This window comes from Parus major, chromosome 1, assembly GCF_001522545.3.
Source record: "Parus major isolate Abel chromosome 1, Parus_major1.1, whole genome shotgun sequence".
In the NCBI taxonomy this organism is placed as follows: domain Eukaryota; kingdom Metazoa; phylum Chordata; class Aves; order Passeriformes; family Paridae; genus Parus; species Parus major.
Genome location: NC_031768.1, coordinates 64,461,609 through 64,481,650, shown reverse-complemented (window position 1 = coordinate 64,481,650; position 20,042 = coordinate 64,461,609). Strand labels below are relative to the sequence as shown.

General features: G+C 34.5%; 1 protein-coding gene across 15 annotated transcripts in view; it reads right to left on the bottom strand.

The window, feature by feature from the left end:
* Positions 1-1,161: 1,161 nt before the first annotated feature.
* The window catches only part of POSTN (periostin), a 31,151-nt gene continuing 12,270 nt past the window's right edge, over positions 1,162-20,042 (bottom strand). The window contains exons 10-24 of one of the 15 annotated variants that reach the window (XM_015643775.3): positions 19,812-19,960; positions 19,199-19,335; positions 18,387-18,517; positions 16,704-16,834; positions 16,435-16,537; positions 15,990-16,057; positions 15,383-15,428; positions 13,193-13,240; positions 10,059-10,154; positions 9,304-9,393; positions 7,687-7,764; positions 7,207-7,287; positions 4,971-5,057; positions 2,908-2,949; positions 1,162-2,386 (exon numbers count right to left, since the gene is read on the bottom strand). In XM_015643775.3, the coding sequence (XP_015499261.1) occupies positions 2,349-2,386; positions 2,908-2,949; positions 4,971-5,057; positions 7,207-7,287; positions 7,687-7,764; positions 9,304-9,393; positions 10,059-10,154; positions 13,193-13,240; positions 15,383-15,428; positions 15,990-16,057; positions 16,435-16,537; positions 16,704-16,834; positions 18,387-18,517; positions 19,199-19,335; positions 19,812-19,960 (1,325 nt within the window). In that variant the 3' untranslated portion in view covers positions 1,162-2,348. Of the gene's footprint in view, positions 2,387-2,907; positions 2,950-4,634; positions 4,655-4,970; positions 5,058-7,206; positions 7,288-7,686; positions 7,765-9,303; positions 9,394-10,058; positions 10,155-10,754; positions 12,717-13,192; positions 13,241-15,382; positions 15,429-15,989; positions 16,058-16,434; positions 16,538-16,703; positions 16,835-18,386; positions 18,518-19,198; positions 19,336-19,811; positions 19,961-20,042 lie in introns of those variants that run through there. The other 14 variants (XM_019008058.1, XM_019008059.1, XM_015643794.1 and 11 more) reach the window with 14 other exon arrangements.

Sequence of the window (20,042 nt, the reverse complement as noted above, 5' to 3'; positions counted from 1 at the left end):
AAGTTCTCCAAATTTTCTCTGATGAAAGACTGTCTATGTTGACACAGAAATGGCTAAGCATATGAAAAGCAGATAAAAGAACATGTTGATTTTCTTTCTATATTGGGTTGTGGAAAGATTCTTGTTCAGATAGCTAGAAAAAGCCATACCACCTAAAAAAATGTGGAAATGGAGCTGGGCAGACATCTACTGTGGTCTAAGAAGGACTGAGAGGGATGATGTATCAGGGTAACAAGTTTTCATAGAGGAGTGCCTTTTATATACTGTTGTATTTAACTTGTATTATATATTATTGTTATATGATATATTAAATATTATTAATAGATTATATTGAAGGGTGAAGTATGAAATGTATTTTAGTGAATAACAGATACTTTAAAATGTTATCAAAGCAGAAAACATACCAAAGTTATGGCATGTCACAAATTCACACATTTATTCCTAATTGAAAAGATAAAATTGTCCTACCACAGGATAGGTTTTAATATATTTTTTTGCTACCTTTTATTTCCTTCCCATTTTCTATCCATTCATCATCTGCCATTACCATTCCATTTTCTTCCTTACCACCTAATCTTTTTTGAGGAGAGAACTCAGACACAGTCTTCCCCTAAAATAATTCCTGTAATTTAAAATCTTACTTGGCTGATAGCTCATAGTAGCACAGGAGTGAAGAAAGAAATTTAAACCCAATGTTTTAATGACAATCAAATGTCTCAGGGAGAGGTGGCAGCTTCAGTTCACCTTTTAGATAGTCCTAAGAGCTCTGATGCTGACCTAAAAGCCATCTAGCCCTTGCCAGGGTTAAAAGCTGTGCTGCCTTAAAGCGCTATCACAGTAGATACTGAGGGTACCATAGTGACATGTCTGATGGCCCAGCACATTTATCAATCAATGGCCCACAATTTATCAATCCCATTCTCAGATAGCTGTACTGTTCTAGGAGCAGTGTTTAGGGTATGTCATTGTGGAATTAGGGAAGGCTTTTATTTGTTTAACAAGAGTGATGCAGTTTAAGTCCAACAGCATGTGCTAAGTGAGAAAGGGAAACATCATTTTGCTTCTGTGAAAGCATATTTTATAATTACAAGTTAGATTAAAAATCTAAAGAACATTTAGAATTTTCTTTGCTATTAAAAAATATTTACAAATTAAAGCAGGTACAGTTCAGCCAAATTCTTTATTGAGTACTTGTTTCAGAACAGAAGTAGAAAAGCATGTTAGACAATGCCTCTGATACTTTGGTCTGCAATATTAAGGAACTTTGAACAGGTTTTTTCTACTCCATGAATAATTGTGCTTCCCCTTTTTATGACAAAGGCAGACAACTTCTATGACTAAAAAATTAGAGTTATAAAATTGAATAATTTACAGAAAACTCCACATTAGTACCAGACATTAGCAAAGCATGTTTTGATACAAAAGCTTTCAGACCTGGCCTCATTTTCATAAGGCTTTTATCCACGCTGAGTTAACTGTTTGCATGCATTTTATTTATCACTTTTATAATCCACTTTAATAATCAAAAGACACATTTAGGGAAAAATGAGAAAACACTTAAGAATCTCAGTATATGTACTGTTAAAGGATTCCTTTAATGGGAATGTGATTTCTTATAAATAAAAAAATCAACATGATCTTTAATGCATTGCAAGAAGCTCATAATGTTTGTTTTTTTTCCTTTTTTCAAGAGCTTCCATTAGCCAAGTTGCTAGAAGATATTTGGATATGCAATGTAGGACAAAAAAACATGATACATTTAATATAAGGCATATTTGTTTGCTTAGGAAAGGTAACATTACTGGTATTACGAATTTAAACATATGATGAATTTTGACTTATCAAAAGCATACAATACCACTGAACCAAAAGTGCTATGTTAACATCTCATATTTCCTTTCTATAAAAGTCACCTGAGGTGATTCTTTTTTTTTTTTCTAGAAATTATCTAATTTCACTTATATTTCTTATTTAGTGGAAATAATAATAATAAAAAAATACACTCTATATTGTTCCCTGCTCCATTTTTAATCCAATCCTGCAAACACTTACTAACCAGCAGAAGGAATCCTGGTTTTACAGAAGTGTTTGGGCTTCCAGGATCCCACCCTGCATAGTGCTTACTATCAAGAGCAGTAAAAGCACCTCCAATGGACTACTCTTAGTGAGCACTGTGCTGGCAGTGAGTATCTGCAGCTTCACATCTTTTTGTGGATTCATGGTTCAGTTTACATTATGTCATCAAAACAACATCATTTTCTAATGTTCTCATTTTAAAAAACCAAACAGTTCCTCTCAAAGACCATGCTGTTAGTTTTTAATTCTGTGAATTCTGTCTTGGCAAGATTTTAGGAATGATCTAGTCTTGTCCTTCTTCTTGCTCCTCCTGCAAAATATGGAAAAATAACTTTAATTATTACCTATAATTATATATAACATAGTAACAGTGTATGCTGTATTTACTCATGATGTGAAAAGGAAAGACGAAGCCTGGTGCTGAACATTTCTCTCTTGTGCTGGCAGCTGTGAAATTAAACTGATATTTCAGCCTCTTCATTAATCTAAATAACATAGATTCTGAGAGTTATAAATCCTGTGGTGGAGCATCTCAGAGTGCCATTTTCCAGGTGTTTAGACTCCAAAATCAGACTTCACTTTGTCAGCTTTTTTCTGATCTTTATTCTTGTCTGAAAGTCTTTAAGTAAAGCACATAAGCTAGGTTGTTTTCAGATATCAGAAAAAAAAATAAATAGCAATTCCAGATTTTGTTAGTTTTTTTAATAGAAATTCGACTTTTTCTTTTGAAATCTTTATTTTTAAGAGCTTTTTTTTTTAACCCTGCTCTTAATAGAACTGAAAATAATATTTGATATGTGTTACAATGTTAAATGTATGGCTTTTTTTTACCTTGTGCCCTCCTGGCTGGTTGTGCTTTCCGTGCAGGTGCTTCTAGAAAATAGAAATGTTGCAGTCAGAAGTTATTTGCTGAAGCCTTTGAATTAAAACTCATTAGAAATACTAGAAACTAATTGCTGACTTTAGAAGTTTGTTATTTAAATTTTTCAGTAAATTAAGAATTTTGTTCCAGAAGCATGTTGGCTTGATCACCTGAAATATGAACGCTTATAACACAATTCCAACATTTTTTTCATATGCAGTCATCTGTTAAATCTTAGTAACATTTAAAAAGTATTTTTTCATTTAAAACATCAGAATTAATCCATTATCCACACTGATCTTCTATAGACGGTTACATGACGTCGGCAGGTGTCAGGGCATTTTGTCCACACTCTTCTTTCATCAAACACCATGTGACACTTGGTACAAGCTCAGGCTAAGGCACAGACTCAGTCTCAGCCTTTGGCAGCAGATGTCCAGGTGTGCTGCATTGACATTACTTCAGGAATTACTCAAAACTGAAATGCTTGAAACCATCACAAGGTGTTGGCCACATTTCCAGTTGTGTTCAGAGCTTGATTTGTATCTATAATTGTGAGTCCAGAGTACAATTCCACATTTAGGGTTCAGTTAATTTTCTCAGGTAAAAGGTGGAGCAGAGCAAGGGCTATTGGATAGGTACCACCCTCATTATAGATAACCTTTTTCTTTCACTTATTCAGGAAACCGTGGACATATTTCCCTTTTCTCATCAAGCCTTGAGACTTTTGTTTAACCAGATGCGTCCTCATTGGGAGGAAAAACATATCACAAGCATATTCTCCTGTCACTGCCACAGAAATATTACTGCAGTAATTTTTCCTTCTTTACAACCATGAAGTACTTGTGTATTCACTTAACAAGCTGCAGCCAGTTCTCTTTTCATCCTGATGTACAGGGTATATAAATGCATAGCCCTGAGATACAGGCTTGACTTCATTCCAGCTGAGACTAAACACTGGCTATCTGCACCACTGTGGCAGAAAATTCCAAGCTCTCCACTGCCCTGACAAGGACAGAATATGGTCCATCCAAAGTATGCTTTCCATACTTATGGGCTGTCCATACCATTAAGCTTTCAGATAAGCCTCGTGTTTGAAGATCACACCCATCTGTCATTTTCAGGCAATAAACGACTCCCCAGCATTCCTTGTACTACTCAGCACTAAAGCTGTACAAACACTGTATAAGCCTTCACTATTTGGCACAGACTTCAAAATTAAAAAGGCAGAGACACATTTATTTCATTTCAATCTAAAAAAAAAAAGCATATTTTTTTTTTCCTGTGTATTTAGTTCAAAGGCTGACAGAATAACCTTTTCTGCATTATGAGAATTAGAATTTGAAAAAGACATAAATACAAAAGAAACCCTAACCAAATTACTTCTGAACTTTGAATGAAGATCATTAAGCAATGGTTGTTAAACTCAAAGAACAAATTTCTGGTATAAAGGCAGAGTGAATTCTATTTGGCTCCTTTTGAACTTCTATTCCATTCTGGTTTTTCAAATCAAGAGCTTCCCTCATTTAACAACAGGACAAAGGTAAAGAAATTCCAAGGCCCTGTGAGATATTTACTCAACCCCAGAGGTTATATTCCCTGCAACCCGCCCACTCCCTCACAATGCTGAGAAACCCTGGCAGCAACAGATCACATTTACACAGACAAGAAATAACTCAAGTTAAAAGCAACTCACGTGGTCTTCTTCTGTATGTGCTGCTTAAAGAAAAGTAAATTCTTTATGGTGCATGATCCTTCAAATGTTTTACCTAAGCTTTGTGGTTAGGCATTTCCTCTTGTCTGCTAGGCTAGCCAAGTCTTTCAGTTACTTTTATCCACAAGATAAGCCTGAGGATTTTTCTTTGCAACATCAGTGAAAGAATTATTTTCCAAAACAATTATAAAATTCTTCTTGCTAAAACGCTGGCTTCAGACCTAATAATTTTTATGCATAGGTACTGTAAAACCTCATGTGGAATGACCACTTTGGACAAAGCAGGTCTTAGTGATGCTGAGTTTTTGACAAACTAACCTTCCAGATGAACTTTCTTGATTTCTCTTTCGATAATCTGTGGTTCTCCCTCAATTACTTTAGTAACCTTGGTGTACTCAGTTCCAGCTATGGTAAGCATCAAAAACAAATGAGTTAAATCTGGCATAGCATTTTTCCATATGCAAGGAGCCCTCAGTGGAAACAATGTCGTTTTTGGGCGTAGGTGTTGTGGGCTGGCATGCTATTCATGCTGTAAGTCATGTTATCTCTAGGGATGAGTCATTCATTGCAATCTTGGTTTAAATTTTTGCTTCAGCAAAAACCACTAATTGTTTTAATCAGTTCTGGATATTTTGTGAACATAATTAAAGCCCATATGAAATCATCCATTTATTTTGACAGCAATAATACATTTGTTTGTGACTGTACTCAAATTTAAATGATTAAGGAATTCTCACTAAAAAATAATTTTATGTAGACAAGAGAGCCATGAAGTATTATCACCATTACCACCGACAACCCTAAAGCAGCATGTGTATCTGCTTTTATTGGCTTAATGTACAGTAAGATATTATGGCAGCCAAGGGTAGCTGACTAGGTAAGTCATGGAAAAGACAGAGCAAAATCAAACTAAAGCAAAAGACAAATCTGCCTACTTGGTCCATTCTGTAAAGCGGGATGCTTATGCAAACTATCATATAATAGCAAGGAAAATAGCAAGAATTCAAGAGATTATATTGTCTTCTTCAAATGTCCTAGAGAGAAACCGTCTCTTTTCCATACATCTATATGCCCTAAGATGTGTCTCTATAGATCACACCTATTTAGTTGTATATCTCTGTATCTGAGGGTCATTACAAGTACAGTTATACTTGTTAGATTCTGGCATCAGACCTATCAGTTTTGAACAGTTCTACAGAAAAAGTTTGATCTTGCTCCTTGTTGACTGGTTTAAACCAGTAGAACAAAATACAGTATATAGAGGAATTTTCTGGCTGCAATTTTTTAATTTCCAGCTTTTTTTTTTTAAATAGTCAAACCAGAAATAGGCATCTTCAGAAAGCAAATCTTTTCATATAGCTAGGATAATTAGCTAACATAACTTAGGATAAAATGAAAAACACTCTGGAAGTTTTTTGTTTCTGTCCAATATTATAGATGAATTCTGGCTTAGGTCTGTAAAACTAAGATTCAGATGTTTGAAACAGAACCAAGAATTATGGTCTACAAGAGTTATAGCTGTATCTTGGCTTTTCTCTAAGACTAGCTGTGTTGTAAACCAGCATATGTAAGTTTGGTGTTCAGCTGTTCGGCTGTTCAGCCATCAGGAAATTTTTATTTGAGTGCAGTTTAAGTCGCATCCACACAATAGTGCTTTTGAAAAACAATGAGATTGAGTTCAGTGAACTAAATGTGGATGCAAGTTATTTTACTGGTATTCAACCTTGTAACTTACTGAAAAGTGAACAAAAAAATAAATGGATTAATTTAAAGTATGTCAAGAGAAGCACCCATCCATATTTTTGAGCTTCTGAATCAGGTTTAAATAACATTTACAAAAAACATATCACTTAAATTCTTTTATATTCCCCATTGCTATTATAAACAGTTCTTCTAATCTACGTTGAGCAGAGAACATTCCAAATTCATAGATAAATTATTAATTTCATGAGCAGAAGTTCTTTTACTAGTTTTCTACAACTACTGGTTATATACTGCCAAAACTGTTAGAATTAAGAGAGCAAGAAGGAAACAAAACCATTCCTTGGAATGCTGTATTTGAGGACAATTAAAGTTAATGTCTGGATATCCATCACCTGTAAGCATTTAAAGAAGATGTTATACATGCCTTTAATTATTAACTTGAGGGCAATGAACATTCATTTCGGAAGAACTGATAAGTAAGATGAATTTGGCTTGTTACAATATGTTCCATTACATAAATGTTTTTCACATATTTAAATTTGCTAAAAAAAAATGTTGGAATAAATCTTCATTGCTCCCCTGAGTTTTAATTAGGTAACCTTTTAAAGACTGAAAAATACCTTTTTTTTTTTTTTTTTAATTTTATCAATGGCATTAAGAAAATCGATTACTCAATCTTTGGTGTTTCCGTTTCATAGATATCCGGCACTAGAATACAGTATTCTCTTTATTCCATTAAAATTCCACTTCTACTACATCAGTCTTTAAAATGTTGAGTTCAATATATCTGAGAGGGGTTTCAGTTATCATAACCTGTTGCAAAAATGTTAGTTAAAATACACTGAATTACCTCCCTGCAGAAGTCTTTTGATTTCTTCATCTTCCAGTAAATGACCATCACCTTCAATAAATTTGGTCACTTTGGTAACCTCTGATAGGATACAAGTTATGTCAAAAAAAATTGATTTACACAGAACATTTGGCAATCCCACAAGAGCACATTTAATCCTCTCATAGCATTTTTCTAAATTAAAAAACTCATGTTATGTTATAAAATTCCAAATAAACACTGGAAACACCATATTTTATTACAAACATAGCATGCTATATATTAGACCCAGGCAGCCTCAGCTCTAGAGCTGACCGAAATAAGAAGATCGAGGACTCACACCAGAAGGTTACATTTGGAGGGTTCTGAGGTTTAATTTCTGGGTAAGATTTTGCAGTATTAACAAAATTTTAAAACATGGAATATCCATTCAGTAATTGCTTGTGTTATATAGAGAGATATGTATGTATTAAAGAAATTAAATAAAACAAGCATACTAACCTTCTTCAAGGATTTTCTTTAGCTTCTCTTCATTGTCTGAACCCCCTGCAGTAATTCTGGTATATTTTATTTCAGGACCTGGAAATTATAAGATACTGATTTTTATCATATATAACAGGTTTGTCCTTTAAATTATTTTTTCCTATTTAATACATATGGTGGTTGCCTGGTTAACATGCTGTAAGCTGCTTATATGATAACTTTGTTTTTTACCATTTCCAAAATTAAACTGAAAGTGAAAAGAAAGTAGTAGAATTAGTTGTGAAAGTAATTAGGCAAATTTTTCATAATTAGAGTAATTACCTGCTTACATTCTTAGAGTAAGATAAAATTTTAAACACTGTTGTATTAGGTCATAGATCAGATATTTCTGAAGTCCATGATTAGTCTGAATTGACTGTTGTAAATAGACATTTTTGCTTTTATTATTGCTATCCATCATTTGAAGACTTAGCATTGGAGACTCCTTATAACATTCTACAGTTTTAAAATAAGGAGATACAGGTCTGAAATGTTGTCACTTTACATTATATTTACCATTTCATGTGGGCTATCAGTGAAACTTGAATCCAAGAACTGAGAAAATTATATTTTATTCACCTCCCCTAAAATTTTTGCCAGAAAATAGTCCCAGGTTTATTCAGAAAACACTAATGCCTTAAATTCATTTATTTTCATTGTAGTAAAAAGTTGTATGACAATAACTTAAGCAGGATTTTTTATTTCTGTCTTTCTCAAATGACTTCTGTTGAATTTCAATATTTTCTAAATAAACTGAATATTAGGACTTCCAGCTAAGTCAATATCTTATCAAGTGTCTTTTCCTTACAGCCTCTCTAGCAGACAGAATTTTAAAGGCAGCATTCAAACTGATATTTAAGCAAGGTGATCAAAAATTGTCAATAGGGAACTCCATATATCACATACTATGCTTAAATATGCCTCAATCCTCTTATCAGTTTCTAGGATGCTTAAAGAAGTAGCTCTGTAATAGGTCAACTACAATTGAAATTGGCCAAGGAATTTGGGAGCTTTTGTGTGAGAAAATCAAGGGATGCAGATGCATATTGATTTTATTTTACATTAGCTGTATCCAAGTGTCTAATTTGTGGATCAAATCCCCACCTCACAGAGACATAGAAATCTTTTTCTGAAAGGGCTGTCAAGAGAGCCTGGGATGACATGCAAAAGTAGGCATCTACACTTAAAATATCTATGTTTGATAAAATGAAACCTTCCTGGATTTATGTAATCCAGAAGTTCAGAAAAAAATGCTTCCTTCTAAAGTAAAAGTACAAAAACACAATAAAAGCAGTCTCATTGTGAAATGTTGGCAAGAAGCTTTCAAAAGTAGACACTTAGCAAATATATGAAAGTAAAAACTAAAAAAAGAAGATAAATGTTCATATTTTATGCATGCTGTTAAAATTTTGTTGCCATTTATGTATATGTGTGTGCAGGACACATGGCCATCCCTACAGAGACAGTGGGAAGCAGGGAAATTCATCTGTCAAGGAAATGCATTTTAGGCACTAGGACAGAACTTAAGATATGTTACCTTAATAAGTTATATGTTAGGTGGAGTTTACTAAGAATGAATATCTCAGCTTAATTTACCTTGAATAATTCTTTCTTCTGTTACCTTTTTCTCTGTCACTTCCACAGGTCGTCCATCAATGATTTTGGTGTATGTTTTAATAATTGGTTCTACAAGGATTTTTAAATTCAACGCATTAATCAAGTAATGAACTTTCAACTATTCTTTTTGAGATGTGCAAACTGACTGAAGCACAGAAGGAAATACCATAGAATATTTTGCAAAAAATAAAAATGTTCAGAGATCAGGAACTAAATCTACTCAAAACTTAGGATGATCGAGTGATTTTTCATTTAAAACCATCCTAGATGTGAACATCTCAATGCCCTTAGCAAAGATAAGGGAAGGTTTACCTCTCTTTCTGACAAAAGTTACTTATTTCTCTTTCTGACAAAATTCCCTTTAATCACAGAATCACTTACTACATATTTCATTGCAGGATAGCAATGAGCAAATAATTCTTGACTGAGATACATGCTATCAGCACGTAGAGTATTTCTAAACTGTCTTGACTGTAGCTGTGGAGCACAACTAGGGAAAAAGAACCCAGTTTTTTTGAAATGAGTGAGAATTAAAATTAATAATATATTAAAATTAAAATTAAATTAAATTATTTAAATTAAATTAAAAATATATGATGCAATAAAATTGCAGCCCTTCACAAAAGTCTTGTTAAAAACAGAGTATCTGTCTAACATGAATCACCCAGATAAAGTATAAACTGATGGGGAATAGTGAATGCTAATACAAATTGAGTTGCTGAAAGCATACCAACCTCCATGAATCACTTTTGTTATTGTCTCCCCTTCCCTTACTATTTTGAACTCAGGTTCCCCTTCAATTAATTTAGTGAGCTGTGTGATAGATGGGTCTGTGACATAAGAAAAAAACAACAAACAACATGTTACAAAGAGTCAGAAAATACTGATAGTATTCCATGGAGGTGAGATGAAGCTTGCATTTTCTCCCCCTACTTTAGATAAACCAGATAATTGTAATAGAGGGCTGTTTAAATCTGAGAGGTTATTTGTGGCAGCAGTACAATGCTGTGTTTCCTCACACAAGATCTTAAATATAGATCCTATCGTACACCTATTCTTTATAATTTATTTATTTCTTAATTTTGTGTATATGATATTTTTAATGTTTGTTGACAAGTTCCAGGCAATAAACCAGATCCTCAGCAGTGGAAAGGAAGTATTTTTCTATATATTGGTAAGAAGGCTACTCTGCATTTTTACAGATATCTTATAGCTTTTGCTCCACAGAGATCAGCATGCCATCTACATAGTGAGAGCTCTTCTCTTTTAAATTATTTTTATTATTTGCTGCCTTGGAAGTTCTTTTCTTTGTTGGAGTTTCTTTTGTTTTTTGCTTTGAGGTTTTTTATGTGTTGCTTTTTTTCCCTATTTATTTAAGACTTGGCCAGTAGTTGAGCAACTTAAAAACATAAACCCAAAAAACAAACTTCTGAGATCAGCTGGAATGGCTGAAAGGATATTTATCAGCATTACTGGCTACCATTATCATGGATGAGGTCATTTTGATTACAATGATCCAAATGTATCTCTGTCTGACATGCTAAAGCAGGAGATACTAGATATATTAGGAACATACCATCAATTAGCAGTAATAATCTGGTTCCTCTCTAATGAGTGCTGTGGGACTCCTACTTAAGAAGCTGCTGTAAACCAACTTTCTTTGTTCCTTATTCAGAGACAGAAACTTAGCATAATCTATCTTTTTTACTTTCCTTAAAAATCCCTTAAATATATTTATATGAATTTTTGTAAAAGTTGATTGTGCATTGATTTTTTTCCATAATTACTGATCATGATTTAACAACAGCTTTTAAAGATGTGTGGCTCCTGTTAATTGTTGAAAAAAGTAAATTTAGTCTACCTTCAATAATAAAAAGCAAAAAGATTTTGTTTTTTTTTTCCAGTAACGAATGATTGCATAGAGTAGAATTTAGAGGTAAATAATTCATTTATTTGCTGCAGATGAGATGATATGATAGAATTATAAAGAATCCCTCTTATTTTAGACCTCTGTTACTCTACTCTGAGTCCTAACCAGCTGACCAAGCCATCATTTTTTTATTTTCTAACAGGTGTGAATGAAAAACATTTATAAATATTTTAAAGGAACTTAGAAGATTCATTCCCTTGCTTCTGTTTTAAACTTAGAGGAATTTTTTGCATGTTGAGAATCCATTAAATACCAGTTTACATTGATACAAGTGATGAATATAAATGAAATAATGTAAAAGTTATATTTATGAATGTTTATAAATGTTTTATTTTTACATTTTTTAATAACAGTACCTTTTCATGTCATTGATTCAGGAGATGTGTGCAAAGCAAAAGGTGAAGGCATAGCCAGCTATATTGCCTAGTCTAGGATCAATCCTTTGAATATTTTATCTGTTAAGTTTTGAGTTTCAGTAAGATTTAACTCTTTACATCTGTTTAATCTTTTAGATCCCATATATGCCCAGGTACAAAAAATGGAAGCACAACACAAGCAGAAAACACTGAGACAGGAAAAAGTACATGTCCTGTTTTTTATGGAAGTTGCCCTTTCATCATGGTCTAGTTGCACTTCCTGACAAAAATTAACATTTAACTATGACAGCTTTTATCTACAGATTGTTGAGGATTTATGTGGTTCTGATGGCATCTGACACTCACTACTGTTACTGAGAAAGCTCAGAAGTGACAGAATTGGTTTTATTTGTTCTATATCTGAGTCAATTATCAGCAGAAAGGCTGCACTAGCCAGAGATCAATCCCTGGAGTGTGTCCAGAAGCAGAAATGCTGTACTGGAAATGGAAAGGAGTAGTCCTTCAGTACTCAATAGCTTTTTTTTCTCTGTTTGGTGAATACAATTAATTTATTTCAGTTAATTTTCAACTTCTAAACATTCTGTAAATCATCTAAACTATATACTCTGTCTATGGGTTTAACACAGCAGAAGAGGTACTTTCAGAGAGTGTTTCATCCTCATCACAGGAAGATCTCTAAAATAGTTTGGATGAATGGCCATATGAAATAATCTATCCATTTATATTGCAGTGTGGATCTGATTTAATGATGGAGACTAGGCAACAAAGATCAGCATGTATGTTAAATGGCCTCTAATCCTAAATGGGATGAAGCACAGACAACTGAAAAAGCAAGCATTTTTCACTTCTTCTGGAAGGAAGTCCTCCCAGAAACACCGATTAAGCAGTCTGGATAAAATTCTTTGCATGACATTTTTAACTGCCTTTGTCAGCTGAGATAAAACAATTTCCCTTTCAGCATTTTTATTTCAATGGGAAGCTGGATCTCATCAGCTTTACTTAAGTTATAAATCACAAGCGATTTTTGCGGTCTCATCCCCACATTTTTTTCTCTTCAGTCCCGCCACTAATCTTTAAGTCATGCTCTGTATGGAGAAATAAAAAAAGCCAAAGATTGGGTAGATATAATTTTCAGGCAACCAACAGATATTGGTAGTTAGAACTGATTGAAAATTACAGAAAAATGAACCATTTCTTTTTCTTTCAAATTATAAGAAACATAACTACTTTAAAATATCTGTTTTTATTTTTTAAAAAAAGGAAATGTCTTTGTTGAAAAAAAAAGGTGATAAAAGAAATTGTTTGAAGATTATTAAAGATATTTTCAAAAACCTATGGAAAAGATAAAAACTCATTTGGAGAGAAATGGGTAATCTTTTCATACAAAATATTTCACTCAGTTCTAATTGCAATATTTGTATCTTTGCTTTTCCAGCAAAGTGTTTAACATCCTGGAGTTGCTAGGTATAAAATGCATCCTGTTAAAGAAATATATTCTATATATATTCTGAATATGTATACGAACATACACAGAAATATATATACCACAGGCCTCATTTACCTTCCTTTGTGATGATAGGCTGGACGTTGCTTTCAATTATGTTAATTTCTGAAAATATAGAAAATGGAATATACAGTGCATTCCATTCTTAAAATGTCTTGGAGGCAATGGTTACTTTGATTTGGTCTCCTCATAAGGATGTGGATAATGATTGTAGATATTAATGGGTGAAATAGCAACTCAAAAGGATCTAGAGTCTTAATCTTGGTTCTGATTATGATATGTTTATCCATCCACTCATGTCACCTGCAGACAGAAGCTGCTGATACAGTATTTGCCTTTGAGCCTTACGCAAACCGTGGGTCATCGTACCTGTGATGATGTATGGTACATAACAGAGAGGGCTTGTACAATTACCCACACAAAGTTTTGCACAATTCCCCTCATGCCTCATGCCTGAGTATTGCCTGTTTCATTAGGGAGCTGATCAGACACACACAGGAAACCTGCTGACATTCAGAATATAGGTAGAACATCACAGAAAATATTCCCTTGGGAGATCAAGTTGTCCCTCTACACCCAGGACAGACTCAAGTCATTGTTCAATTCATTGAACACCTCTGATAGTGATTTGATTCACACCCATCCACTGGAGAAGTTCACACCGATAGAGGTTCCAGCCTTCCTAGTCTTTCATTCAACTCAATCTACAGCTAAAGCTTTCTGGACATTGACCACATTGACCTCTCTAGTTTAATTTTTACAGGCATTGCTTCCTGTGCTATTCTCACTGGCCATGGGAGGTAGAATCATAGTATATCTCAAGTTGGAAGAGATGCATAGGGATCATCAAGTCCAACTTCCTTCCTCTCAAAGGACTACCTAAGACTAAGCCATATGTGTTTGTCCAGAAGCTGCTTGAGCTCTGTCAGGCTTGCTACTGTTGTCACTTTCCTGAGGAGTTTGTTCCAGTGACCAACCACCCTCTGGGTGAAGAATCTTTTTTTAATGTCCCCTCTGAGCTTTTCCCAAAGCAGCTGCATTCCATTTCCTCATGTCCCGTCACTGGTCACCATACAGCAGACCAGCACACCCCCTCCACTGCCCTTCCTGGGGAAGGCAGGGATTGTGATGGGGTCACTGCTCAGCAATGAGGTGACCCCTCAGCCTTTGCTTATCCAAAATGAGCAAGCCAAGTGACCTCATCAGCTCCTCCTAAGTTTTGACCTCAAGACTTTTCACCATCTTGGTAGTCCTCCTCTGGACACGGGGCCCAAAACTGACTCCCAGAACTGCCCCCAGCACTCGAGGTGAGGCTGTCCCAGTGCAGAGCAGAGCAGGACAATGCCCTCTCTGCCTGGCTGGCCATGCTGTGCCTGATGCACTCCCCAGGACAGAGTTGGCCATTTTGGCTGCTGGGGCACTGTTGACTCATACTCAACTTGTTATCAAGGTGAATTAGTTGATTTTTTGTTCCAAGGGTTTTTAACTTCAATATGCTTATTCCCAATTTTCAAAAGTCTGATGTGATGGTTTCACTTTCTACTGTGAAATATTCACATTGAACTCCATTGGAATTTAATAATTTGTCTAAATTCATATTGCTTCACAAATTTACAGCAGGATCTTTGTCTTCTAACAGCTTGTTTTAGCACATACTCTATATTCATAAATTAAATGCAAACCTTAGTAAAGGCTGCAGGACAGCTAAAAGGGGTAGTTTTTCACATTTACTCCCTAAAAAGAAAATATTCTTAACAACTGCCTCCCATTCAAGCCTCATATTTGCACATATAGAAAAGAGGGACAAGAGGTACACTCTGTCCCTCTGGAAATATCTATGAAAAAGAAAGTATCTCAGCGGACAGTCAATGCAATTTTTGAGAGTAAGTACAGTACAATGTTACATCTTAGAGAGAGATACAACTCTGTTATGCATCAAGCACTGAACCTTGGCTAAAAACTGAAAAACAATCTTTTCCATATGTATCTTGTCTACCCCAAGAGTTTGAACAGCTTACTTCAGGGTTACTTTCCAGTCACACATCTGGAAAGGGAAAAATACAGTAGCGCAGCAGCCAGAAACATTCTACTTTGAGTGTTTCTCTTCCTTTTCTTCATTGGCATATCTTACTTTCCCAGAAATGTCTTTCCTCTTTATTGAAAAAGAGATGCACAATTCCAAATTGGAATTGGCACCACTTAAAAAGCAATATCCAACCCATATGGAAGTATTTAAAATGAACTTACTGTAAAATGTCAGTGGAATCTCTTTGAAGGTACTGTCACGAACAAACTATAAAAACAGAAAAGCAATTTATTTAAAATTTTTAAAGAGTAGCACTTGCTTTATAGTTTCCTTGTGAGGGTGGGTAGGATTCACCACTTCATTGGTCTAAAAGTTAGGTGATGCTATTTGTCTAGGTTCTCTCATTCGTTGCTGAGGGAGAATGCAATCTCAAGAGGATAGCTGAGATAGACAAGGATGTCTACTTTTCTTCACATGATGCTGCTGGCTTTAATGGCATAAAAATTTGGTCAATCTGTATTTTTTTCATATAAGTGATTTGTTTTCCAAGAGTGATAAAGTGAACTAAAGATTTGGCCAATTCATACTGAAGTTATCCAAATGCAAATATTCTACAGTTATCTGGCATTGAAAAACATAAATTATAACTGCTGAGTTATATAACCCTGAGTGCAGGGTATCATTCATGATTGTATTTGGGTAACTGGGAGCTATTGAATGTGTTGTCAGCTGAAGAAAGAAAGGACCAGAGAATCACTTATGTCTTATAATGTGCTCAGTTTCACAGATCCTGCTAGAAAGACAGAGGGAAGATTACTGAAAGAATACCTTAATTTGAATGTATTTAATCAACTTCTTCAGTATTGTGAGCAGCTGATCATTTCCAACAGGCAGTTCTGACAAAAGAAGCAGGCATGTAAGAGGAAATATACAACTGTGTGCATTTTACTTTGATTTACAATGATCAGGAGGTGCAATCATTCTCAAATACTCACACAAATGTGTACTCAATGTATATTATTCCATATCAGCAGAAAAGATAGCCTTTGGCTAGTCTTGTCTTTCATATGCTTTACTTTCAAAAAATTTCAGAATCTTGCTAAGATTTCAAGAAAGGCTCTTCCACAAAATGAACATTGAGGAAAATTTTCTGTTTCAAATTCCACAAAGGAATTGTATCTTTAAATTAATTAACTTTTTAAAGTTATTGCAGTTACATAGCATGCAAACAGATTTAAAAGAGTGGGTATAAATTTCATTAAATAATACTTACCTGCTGGATATAGGAGTTTGTCAATGACATGAATGACACCGTTTGTTGCCATGAGATCAGATTCTCTTGATTTCAGTTCATTAACAAGAAGAGTGTCATTCACCTGGTAAAGGATCAAAAGAGAACCCAGGTTATCAGGGACATTAGAAAACAACCCTAAACCTATTATAACATTTGGAGAAATGCATGCCATTCTATAATGTGGATAGACATGGAATATCAAATCTCTGTTACAAGTCTGTAGCAGGGAGATATTTTCTATACTTAACTGTTTTCAAGTAGAGTTTGCCTCCTTGAATAGTTTTAAGAATATTTGTTACACCAGGCTCAAAGCCACTTCCAATGAAAACTCCTTGTGTCAAGTGGTAAAGAAGAATATTCCTGAGAGCATTTTTGTCTCCTATGTAAAAATAAAAAAGTAGGAATAAAAATTAAATAGTAGAGAATTGTTCTTTGTGGGAATTCTAAAGATTCACTTAGACCTGAGCTAGAATGAAACATAGTATGTAAGAAAATACCACAAACACATACAATTTGAATTTGTTAAAATGATGCCAAAGGGAAAAAGCCCAGCTATATGACAAAAAGGTACTCAGAACATAATCACAAAGATCCTATGAGCAATCTTCTACGAAAGAACATAAAAGGGGTCAATGAAGCAATTAGAAGTGCTGTGTTTGTCAGTTCTTACAGAGGATAGAAGCAGGTTGGAGAAGTTGGGAAAGGGTGAAACCACCCTATTTTAGGGATGATTTCCATATTTCTATGTTTGACATTCCCATGTGGGATGAAAAGAAATAAAAAAATATCCAGTATTTTCCTAAAAAGAAATGTATCCTCTAGGCCAACTTAATATCCTGATAGGACTCTCTGGGTCTATGGGGGTTGAGAGTCATAGATGGGCTGCAGAAAAACCACAACATGCCCAGGAGACAGTGTACCAAGCAGAGAAGCTTTAAAACACATCTGTTTGCCATTACATGGAATATTGACCATTCTAAATTTAATACTAGAATTACATGCTGATATTAGTTGTTATTGGGAGTTCCAGCATTGGGAAAAAATGCAGTGGGAATCTCCTATGTTCATAGTCTTTTCCTGACTTTCAGAGAATATTTTCCATTTTTTTCCCTGTGTTTTGCTCTGATCACTGATACTAATGCAATTTATTTCACTACTGAAATGCAATTAAATTATCTTTGTCTTCCTAGTAAAATAAGAACTGATATTTTGTGACTGAGCCATTCATAGATAGCATTAAGTTACATAAAGAGCCTAAATATGGCCACTCCAAAGATTTCTGCGCAAACTATCAGATTACCTTTTTAATTATACCACTATAGTTCCTGGTTAAAATAATCCCTGGTTTGTATCTTTCTTAAAGATAAACAAAAAATTTCTTTATATTTGTTTAGAAAGTTGTAAACTTTAAGTTTTAATCTTTATGGAGAAGGCAATATAATAACTCAAAAGAAAACCAAGTCAGTATTCTAGAAAATACTCTGGCACAAAAAAAAAAAAAAATCTGCTGTAAAAAAATTTATGAGGGCCAAGGAAAGGATTACGTGACTGAATCACAATGATAGAAAAAATGGTGCATAAAGCCCCTTGAAAAGCAGAAGGGCAAATAAAATTGTCTTGCTAACTACAGAATTAGTCCAATATGGCATTGGCCTAGAACAACTTCTGAAGACAAAAATAATAAATGGAAGCAACACTATGGAATAAGATATTGAGGAGTGAAATTTAAATTCAAAAATCAGGTAGGAGTTTTTTTCCAAAAAAAGCATTTTCTCTGTGCCCAAGAAGGAGATAATTTAGGGGATTCCTAAGACCTGCTCTATGCAAAAGCTATTCTGCATAAGCAGACAACTTTTGTGTGAGAGGTGCATTAGTCTCCTTTCCAATCCACTTTTCTTTGCTTATAATTCCAGGTTTTTTATGTTACTTACTTATCAGTATGTCCTTGTCATCATCAGTCAAACCTTTAAAGGCATCATTAGTTGGGACAAAGAGAGTCCACTGTCCAGGCCGTGACAGAACATCATCCAAATCTGCAGCTTTCACCAGACTGAGGAAAACACTGTTTACAACAAACAGATAAACCACAAATACATTTTGTTGAAAAGTGGTAACTATAACTGGGTCCAGGTACTTAGATCCCCAATTTTTATTTCTTTTAGTGCTTTAATTTTCAAATACTTTCACTGTTTCCCAGAAATAAAGATAGTGGAAGAGGAAAATGAGGAAAAACAGAAGAAAAAAAAAAGGAAAAGACGGTTATAAAAGTAGCAGCAGGATTCATCAAATAAAAACCTCGGCAGAGCAAACAGATAAAAGGAGGATGCAAAGGATAGGTCTTGCTCTAGGAGTACTGAGATACTTGCAGGAAAGGGACTGGTGAGTACTGGAAAGGTATGCAATCCTGCTGCACCCATATGGAATTGTACTGGTCATTAATTAAAACTACAGAGTCTATAGCATTTATAGCTCTGGATGTACCATTCAGTTTTTTCTGTCCCCTTTCTCTTCTAATTCTAGTGTCTTGCAGTCCTTCGTGCCATAAAAAACAATTCTAGCATAGAGTGTGGAAGTCTTTTCAGGCTACAGCTGAAGACTTTTTCCTCCCCCACTTTTTTATTATGTTATTTGTGTAGGCAATAAACCCTTCTCTGCCATCCCTGCTCTCAGAACCCCAACAACTCACATGCTCACAGGCCAGCACTTTTTCTCAGACCTCAATGCTGTCAATATTGCTACTCACCTAAAACGCTTATCATTTCTCAGCATTTCATGCAAGGTTTTTTCTGCTGGATTGATGATCTGTCTGAAGATGTGAATAAAACCATTTCTTCCTTCTTTGCTTCCTCTGACCATGCATGAATTTTCAATACATACAGCCTTATTGAAAGAGAAACAAGGGTAACTGTTTACACAATGTTAAAAATAACAAGCATATATATTTCTTACAGTCAAATCATGTGTTCTTGCCAGGAAATTTGGCACCACTTGAAAAAGCTGAAATAGCAAAATCTAGAATAAAATAGCATGGTGCAAATATTTTAAAGTAACTTCTGGTTTGTGTGTTTGTGTGTTTTTCCCTTGAAAATGTTCTTAATTAGTTGTAAAAATGAGCATTAAAAAAATGGTTATCAACTGAGTACCCAATCTGAAATTCTGTTGCATTTTTCCAGAGTTCTCTATGCAAACAAAGCTCAGATTGAGAAAGATCATATTTTCATTTCTTGCTGTCTTAAAAGTTTAAGGATTTTTTGCTAGCTAGTCATGATGGCAAATGTTGGGAGTTTCAGTCAGCTTTGCTTTTTATTGACTCTGTATTTTTATAGTTGGATTTGTAGAAAGACTCATTCACTTACAGTGCGATACACGAAGACTCTAAGTAGTTTTCCTCCAATGGTTTCCAGCTCTTGTCCATTGTACAGTTCATTGAGCCCAACTTTCACTTTTATAATGTGATTCTGCAGGATTGTTTTAAGAAGACGTTGGTCCAGCCTTAAGGTGTCATCTACAAAGCCATTTAGATATTAATTTATATTCATTTATATAGTGAATTTTTATTCAAATAAAGTTAAAATACTGGAAATACT